A 9,094-nucleotide genomic window follows, 5' to 3' on the forward strand; every position below is an offset into this window, starting at 1 on the left:
TGAAACAAAAAGAGATGTGGTTTATCCACGTGTGATTTTGATTATCAGGTTGATTTTGATTCTTCCAGTTGCTACCGCAATTGTAGAGTGTGTTTTGTGAAATGACGTTTATGAAGAATAAGTTGCAAAATAGTATGAGTGATCAACCTTTAAATGATTGTTTGGTCACTTTCATTGAGAAAAATGTGTTTCTACAAGGATCTGGTGATGATATAGTGAATCGTTTTGATGAAATGAAGACTCGTTGAGAAATAAATTAGATTTAATGTTTGAAATATCTAAATCCATTTTTTTTATAATATTTCAAAATACAATGCTTTTAGTAATGAGTATATTTCAAAATATAATGTTTTTATTTTTGGTATGTTATATAATGATTTATCATATGACTCGTACCCGAATACAAATTTCTGCATCCGCTACTACATTCAAAATAAATAATCGACGCCGTGTCACGGACTTCTCCAACTGGCCGCTCGGTCTCGGTGCAGGTGTTGAGCGGTGTGTTCCGTGGCACTGCCAGGACGCCCGTCTCGAGCCTCTTCCCCAAAACTCATCCGCATTTCCTCTTCGTCCTTTACTCTCTTGATAAGCATGTATATGCCTTCGAGCATCTTCCTGGACATCGAACAGGTCGTTGGACCTCCTAGCACCTTCAACAGGGCTGTGATCATATCACTAGCGGTCGCTGAAAAAGAGTCAGAACCATTCTGTGCGTTCCCAGCGGGCTGCTATGCAAGCACCAGTGGTCACTGAGTTTGATCCAGTAGCTGCGAAAATTCAATCAACACAAAATTGAAATTAAACAAAAAAAAAAAAACAACTTAAAAACGTAAGAAAAATGTTCATTTTAGGGATTATAGAATATTAGAGTGTACTGGGATTTAATTTTAAATAGCAATGCTTTATTGTTGTTGTTTTGGATTGTAAATTATTGTGCTTTACTTTTAAAAATTTGATCTTCTATGGATAGTTGTCTTTGATGTCTAATTAAAATTATTGTAAATGCACAGGAGTAGAATTGAATGGTCACTAACGATTTCGACAGAATTTTTGTAATGATATATATGCAGAAAATAAAATAAAAAGTTATGAGAAAACAATTTGATCTTCGACAATTCATCTCGAAAAAGATAAAAAAGCATCATAATTCAAGCTCTGCACCTTCAATTGGTATTGTATCTCCTTCAGATGCTAATGTGCCATTACATAAGCAAGAATTGATTTATAATGTCGTAAAACTTCCTCAAAATTCTTTTAAAAGAACGAACATAATGGAATATCCTTCAAATGAGGCGAGATGCAAATAGGAGGGTGATACTCTTAGAAAACCTTGTCATCCAGGAACTTTATACTTTTGCACAAAAAGAAGTTGGAGGTTTGCGTCGTCGTTTTATGGTTTCATGGTTTGATAAATGGGATTAGCTTGAATATAGATGGAAGAAGATGTTGCTCTTTGTTTTGTTTGCTATTTGTTCAAGAATGAAGTTGGACTTAATGCGGGGGGATGCATTTGTGAATAAAATATTTAAGTTGTGGAATAAGCACAAATGATAAAATATATTGGTGGAGTTGGAAGTGCTCATAATCTTTCTTATGAGAAATATGTGAACATGAGAGATGGCAAAAAGAAATCGATTCTGCTTTCTTTAAATAATGTCACTGATGTGATTAACAGAGAATATAATGTTCGCTTGAATACTTCATTTTTTTTTTATTTACGTTATCCATTGGGACAAGGCATGACATTTCGTGAAGATCCCCTTAATAGGGGGAATCTTCTTGAACTTTTAAAATGGCTAAAGTCACATTACGAAGTTATTTCAAAAGTGACATAGAAAAATGCACCTAGAAATTGTCAATTGATATCTTCAACTATTCAAAAAGACATCATCAGTTGTTGTGCTAAAGAAAAAATATAGAGAATTGTGGATGGCCTTTTTGATGACTACTTTGCTATATTAGCTGATGAATCAAGTGATCTGTCTCAAAAGGAACAATTGACTCTTTGCTTGTGCTATGTTGAAAACAAAGAGAAAGGTAGTTGAATCGTTTAATTGGTCTTGTTCATGTTGGTGATACTACATCTTTGTCATTTTGAAGTGCAATTATGCTTTACTTGAATAACGTCCATTAGTCCATCCAAGATTCGAGGGCAAGGACATAATGGCGCTAGTAACCTGAAGGGTAAGATACATAGACTCAAGACTTTGATCATGAAAGATTCTCCAAGTGCTTACTACGTATATTTCTTTGCCCACTGGCTTCAACTAACTTTGGTAGCCATTTCAACAAAGAACGATGATTGTAGTTGGCTTTTTGAAGTTGTTGCAATTTTTTTTAATGCAATTGGAATTTCTTGTAAGAGAAATGAATTGATTCACAAATTCAAGCACAAAAAGTTGCTCTAGCCTTGGAAATTGGTGAACTTGAATCAGGATCGGGGTTGAATCAAGAACTTGGTTTGAAGAGGCCTGGAGACACTCGTTGGGGTTCTCACTAAAAGACTCGTTTGAATATCATGGACTTGTTTTCTACAATCTTCAAGTTCTTAAGATGATTGGAAAGAAATATTCCACTTTTGATGATAAGGGAAAAGCTTAAGGTATTTTGAACTTACTAGAGTCATTTGATTTCGTGTTGGCACAACTAATGACTACTATATTTAGGTACACTAATAATTTGTGTCTTCATTTGCAAAGAGATCAAAACATCATTAATGTTATGAGGCTTGTCACTTTAACCAATGATCAAGTACATAAAATGAGGGAGGGTGGATGGAAGAATCACTTGAACAAGGTAATCTCAATTTGCAATAAACATGACATTGTTGTTCCATATATGAAAGCTCAATATATCCCTAATGGAAGATCAAAACGTTTTGTTCAACAAGTTTCATATCTTCATCATTTTCGTGCTGATGTGTTTATAAAAGTGATTGATTTATTATTTCAAGAACTTGATAACCGATTCGATGAAGTTAATATAGAGTTGATCAAACGTATAGCTTGCTTCAATCCTAAAGATGGCTACTCTTTTAAAGAGGAAAATGTACTCAAACTTGTCACTTTTTATCCTTCGGATTTTCAAACATTGATTTGATGGCCCTTGACTGCCAACTTGATATATTCATGGGAGATATGAAAAGAGATCAAGACTTTCGGAATTTGCGAGATAGTAGTTCTCTTTTAATGAAGCTTGTTGAAACAAAAAGAGATGTGGTTTATCCGCGTGTGATTTTGATTCTTCCAGTTGCTACCGCAATTGTAGAGTGTGTTTTGTAAAATGACGTTTGTGAAGAATAAGTTGCAAAATAGTATGAGTGATCAACCTTTGAATGATTGTTTGGTCACTTTCATTGAGAAAAATGTATTTCTACAAGGATCTGGTGATGATATAGTGAATTGTTTTGATGAAATGAAGACTCGTCGAGAAATAAATTAGATTTAATGTTTGAAATATCTAACTTTAAATTTTTTTTTATAATATTTCAAAATACAATGCTTTTAGTAATGAGTATATTTCAAAATATAATGTTTTTATTTTGGATATGTTATATAATGATTTATCATATGACTCGTACCCGAATACAAATTTCTGCATCCGCCACTATATAGAAGCTCTTGTCAGGATAAGGTGGCCATCCAACCGAAACTATGCATAGGAGTTCCTTAGTTGCTTCAAGGTGACAAGGTGAATAGGGATAGGCGGACGGAAACCCAAGAGAATTTCCACATCCGACTCGACAATGGTAACTATAATCTTACCACGGAGCAACTTTGTGAATAATTTAAGTGTCATTATCTAGATGATGAAGTGGAGATGAATAACACGAGGACATGTGGAGAGTGATCACCATCAAAGGTGAGACACAACCCTTTACATCGGGGAAGGTGAAGTCCATATCCATCCGCAACCCCATCCTTCGATTCCTCAACCACCCGAGACGTCACTGGCGACGTCGGCCAGCCATTTGAGCTCCCAAAATCCTACTCCTTCACCCCTTCTTAATTCTTGAATTTTATTCGTAGTCCACAGATTAAAACTCCAAACCAAACCATCTCCTTCACATTCTAGCCCTACACAATCTAATTAGCCCAAACTTATAAATTCCAATCCCAAGCACCTTTCTTTTCCTTTGGCCCAGTGATACGCTCGGATTTTGCACTATTTTAAGGCCATTATTTGGTCCGTTTTTTTATGTCAAAGTCACTCTACACGTCCATTGTTTTGTCTATTTTGGTATTTTGACGTGTTTTATGAGAAACGTGCATAATTGAGCCGAAAAAGGGAGCCAAAACGCAAAGTTTGGAAATCTAGAGTCAGACGGCGACCGGCGACCGCCGCGGATGTGTGCGGCGACCGCCGGCGCCCGGCGGGCAGTTCATGCAGCGATCTCGGAAAAATACGCTTGGAAGAGAAGTCTCGGCCGGCGACCGCCGGAAGTCGTGCGGCAATCCGCCACCGAGGAAACAGACTCTCTGGACTCCAACGCGGCGACCGTCGGCCAAGGTGCGGCGGCCCGCCGGAGAAAGGCGGCGAATCCGAGATGCCCTATATTTGCTCCAAGATTTACCATATTTTGGAGATCTTTTCCTTCTACAACAAGGATTGACTTTCCCCTATAAATAAGATCACAAACTTCATCAAATTAGAAAGCTTCTACTTGCAAAATAATTCATAGAGATCAAGAGCTAGAGTACTTCATTTGTGCAAGGATTTGGAGAAGGATTTCAAGAACATCAAGAACGACAAGGATTCAACCTACGGGTTTTATTTTCTTTAGTTTTATGTTCAAATTGTCTTCCATTCAATCTATGTGTTTAGCTTATTTCATTATGTGTAACTAAACTCATAGGATTCTAGGGATGTGTTAGTAACGACTTTGGTTATACAATTCCAATTTTCTATTTAATATCCGTTGTGTTTTTACTTTGTTTCTTCCCTAAGTTATTTTCTTCATAACTGTGACAGAGTTCTAGCGAGTTAGATCCACTTAGTAGACGCTACAGTTAGCTTCCCTTAAAACGGCACTGTTAATTGAGAGTGAGGACTTTTCAAGGGTCTTAGGAGCTTTTTGGAGTTACGTGTTAGGATTGACAACCCTAATTTTGTAATCAACGTTTGTATCGCATGAGCATAAGCTAGGTGACTCGTTCTATCAAAGTAATAACTGTGCTAGGGTATTGTAGTTTGGAACTTGTATAACCATAAATGTGAACGCACATCCCTGGGATTCTCTTATCTCTATCGATTATCTCCGTGTTTTATTTGCATTTTAATTGTTATATGCTTTTTATTGTTTTTAGTTTTCAAAAGTTTTCCAAAACCTACAGTAATTGAGTCTTAGTAGAAGATAGACACTTTGTGTTTGCATTCCCCGTGTTTGATATCCGGTACTGACCTTTGGCTATACTATATATATTCTGTATACTTGCAGGTTTATTTATTGATGAAAAATAGTGCAACACCCGGCATGCAATTGTTCATGAATCCAACCATTTTTATTTTTTGATAATTTGGCCCAAAGTAGTTCATCTCCAACTAAATGAGGAATCGGTTCTCATCGTCTGCTACTCTCCTCTTCTCTTTCTAACTCTTGATTCTTCCATCCAAAAAAAATTGGATTGCGAGATTTTGATTGTGGCAATTTTGGGAGAAAAGATTCATGTATAGACAATGAATATTTGGGTAAAAGTGAATATTAATTTGTGCAAAGAATTGCAGTAGATGAGGAGTTCAGCTTGTAAAGTTAGAGCGTTTGTAGCAGATTTGTGATGAAGAAGAATAATTCTCATTGGGCTCACATTATCCAGTGGGTCACATAAATATAAATTGCCGTAATTCAACTTGACTCAAATAAAAGTAATTGTAAGTAAATTATCTAATAAATAGTTATTATAATCACTTCTCTAACTAAAATAATTGTAAGTAAATTATTAGTATATACTCCCTCCGTCCCGAATAATTCGTCTCAGTTTTTCATTTCAATCTGTCCCACATAATTTGTCTCATTTCACTTTTACCATTTTTTATAGTGGACCTCATATTCCACTAACTCATTTCTACTCACATTTGATTATAAAATTAATATATAAAGATGGATCCACATCACACTAACTTTTTCAATCCACTTATTTTTACAATTCTTAAAACTCGTGCCTGGTTAAAGTGGCCAGAATTATCCGGGACGAAAGGAGTAATAATCAGTCGAACAATAAAATTAATTAGCAAACTCGACAAATAAATTTTGCAAAAAGGAGTTTGTAGTATATAAAATAGTACTAGTATACGCAATAATTTTGAAAATATCTCCATAGTCCTATCCAAAGTCCAATTCGAAATGAAATGTTACACGTGTAACCCCCTCAACGAAGCAGTCTCAATTTTCTGATTCATTTTCGCTTATTAATTATTCCTTCTCACACCGCCTCAGATTACCCCTCTTTTAAGCAATCGTGATCGTAATCTAAAATAATCTAGGGTTCGAATTTCCCCCCCAATTCACTGTTTCCAATCCATGGGAGGCGGAGCTATGAGAGCTGTGGCGAAGATGGCGGGGATCACAGCCGCTAGCGGCGGCATGCTCAGCGTCACGGCGGAGCACTATTCCGCCACCCGGAAGTCTGCGTCAGCCCGTCCCTTGGCGCCAGCATCAGAGGAAATGAAGCTGGTGGCCAGGCCGTGCTTGGAATTGGATGATTGGGTGTTCCCTGATGCGCTGGAGGCCGGAGGTCACCGGATGCCTAGGGTTGTTTTTAGCGGCACGCCGACGATTAAGGAAGCGGAAGAGGCCACTTCTGAACTCTCAGCCGCACTTGAAAAGTACGAATTTGTTTATTCCTTTTATCTGTTTGAATTATAGATTTTCATATACAAGCTATTGAATTCATCAACATTATGAATTTACATCTACTTGCACTATTTAACTATTTTTTCCTGGTGATTTTGGTGTTGTACTGCTGCATACACTCGCATCTATTTGAAATGTTAATTTCAGTAGCGATGGGGTTTTGATTCATGTCTCATCTGCCATCGCATTTCATTCAGTACTATGGTGATTATGTTACTTATTAGAAATGAGCCACTCACCCCTTAAAAGGCCTTATAAGGGGAGGGTTATACACACTTATATAGGTGAGCTAGGATCGTTCCCAAGTCGATGTGGGACAAGATATTAAGAATTTTAACGTTACTCCCTCTGTCCCACGCATTGTCACACTTGTTGCACATTCATTTTGGAAAAATGCTAGTAATAAATAGTTAAACGGAAGAAAAAGTTTCAGTCATTTAGGAAAAATGATAATAGTATAATAAATAGCAGTAGTAAAAGTGAATAAAAAGTAAAGAAAGAAAGTGAATAATGTAGAGAAGAGTTTTTTCTACAATATTTTCTCTTACTTTACTTTTTCATTTTTCCAAAATGATTGTGAGAAAGAAGTGTGTCAAGTAGCGTGAGACGGAGGAAGTACTAGGTATACGGAGTTATTAACTATGTTGTGGCAAAGCTTCTTGATTTGGTTAGGCAGAGGCCACTCGATATTATTCCATTTTTCTTGATCATTACTTCATAAAAATGCCAATTGGAATGTTGACAAGGCAGGCATAATTCGTCTAGTGTATTTAATACATCAACTGTATCTTTGTGGGTTTATTGCTTCGAATTGCGACTTGGGTGCATTTTGTGATTGAATTTCCTGTCTAATTTTCATTTCTGCAGGACCTATCTGTCGACTCCAAACTCGGTTGGAAATGATGATTCAGAGACCAAAGCATGCATCACTAGTCAGCATGCTGTTGCCCCTTCTGTTCCAGCCCCTGCTATCATGGCCTTCAGGTTCCTGCATGAGAACTCAATGGCCAAGGTTTGTAATTTCCTCAGATGTTGATGGAGAAGACATGCGTTTTTTCCTTTCTCTTCTAAAAGAACTCGCTCATCAAAGTGATATCTACATTTCTTGTTTACTAATTCCTACTCGTATGCATTGGAACCTTGGGTCAAGTTCCGTGACATTATGCATTTAATCATCTTAGAAATCCTATTTCTCTTTTAAGAATATACATAATCATATTTACATGCTAATCAGTATTGATTGTGGCAAATTGATGCATCGGTAGAATGTTGTTGCTTCTATTGCCTGTGATCAAAATGTTTGGAAAGCAGTATTGCAAAACGAAGATCTTCAGCAGTTTCTGCAGTCGCACACACCATGTAAGAACTCTTTATCTCCTCCGCCTGTTCTGTTTGCCAACAACTGCAGGTGAATTGTGGCCAATAATGCTTATAATTCTTTGAAGGTGACTCTCGGCCAGACTGGACGGAGCCAGTTGCAGATTATGATGGTGTGGATCAGAACTCTTCAACGGGATCAGAAGCCAACTATGATGCGAAAAGCTCCACAGGGTCATCTGAGCACTCAGAATATGAGTTTGCAGGGGGATTTATCGATATAATTGAGAAGGTGAAAAGTAGTGTGACTGATATGGTGAGTAACTTGTCCGGTTACCTGCAGAATCTATTTGGAGTGAAGGGTGGCGCAGATGGTACAACAAGAGTAAATGCAGATGCTGTCATGCAAACATCATTCATGGGATTGGCTGTGATGGCCATACTTGTGATCTTGCTGAAGCGAACCGAACGAGCATAAATTAGTCGAAGTGAACTTAATCCAAAAATCTAAGTTGTGTAAAATGAATTTCAAAGGGAGTTTGATCGTTTTCGGGATGATGATGATGATGAATTAGATATAGTGGCTTCTTATTTCTCTTTTGGTTCGACATTCTTATTACTGATGTACACAATTGTCTATATACTCATGCACCAGGTTTTGCACTGAACATACATATTGTTGTTCTTAATAATTATATTTTGTTTTTTTTTTTTTTGTCATTAATTCCTTTTTTTAAGCCATCAATTATTATATATCTTTCCATTTCAATCAGTCCACCGAAATTTGTTTCCTAATATTAAAACTGAAATTCTCTTCAAATTTACTTATTGTTTTTTCTTGTTAAAATTTACTTCCACTATTCTATAAAAGTAAAAATTTAAAAGTATGAATTTTTGAGACGATACGAGTTTTAGTGCAAAACT

General features: G+C 36.6%; 1 protein-coding gene across 1 annotated transcript; it reads left to right on the plus strand.

Annotated features, from left to right (window-relative positions):
• The first annotated feature begins 6,436 nt into the window (after window positions 1–6,436).
• On the plus strand, window positions 6,437–8,838 carry LOC125215087. Its single transcript, XM_048116397.1, has 4 exons — window positions 6,437–6,825; window positions 7,721–7,865; window positions 8,119–8,212; window positions 8,299–8,838. Exons 1-4 carry the CDS (start codon window positions 6,521–6,523, stop codon window positions 8,646–8,648), a joined length of 894 nt encoding a protein of 297 aa, XP_047972354.1. The 5' UTR covers window positions 6,437–6,520; the 3' UTR covers window positions 8,649–8,838.
• Window positions 8,839–9,094: the final 256 nt, after the last annotated feature.

Source organism: Salvia hispanica, chromosome 3 (genome assembly GCF_023119035.1).
Source record: "Salvia hispanica cultivar TCC Black 2014 chromosome 3, UniMelb_Shisp_WGS_1.0, whole genome shotgun sequence".
Lineage (NCBI taxonomy): Eukaryota > Viridiplantae > Streptophyta > Magnoliopsida > Lamiales > Lamiaceae > Salvia > Salvia hispanica.

Excerpts from the sequence above, each read along its gene's own strand:
- LOC125215087 (XM_048116397.1), top strand. The coding sequence starts at position 6,521 with ATGGGAGGCGGAGCTATGAGAGCTGTGGCGAAGATGGCGGGGATCACA. Across the intron at positions 6,826-7,720 it reads CTCTCAGCCGCACTTGAAAA|GACCTATCTGTCGACTCCAA; the intron begins GTACGAATTTGT and ends TCATTTCTGCAG. Across the intron at positions 8,213-8,298 it reads TCTGCAGTCGCACACACCAT|GTGACTCTCGGCCAGACTGG; the intron begins GTAAGAACTCTT and ends AATTCTTTGAAG.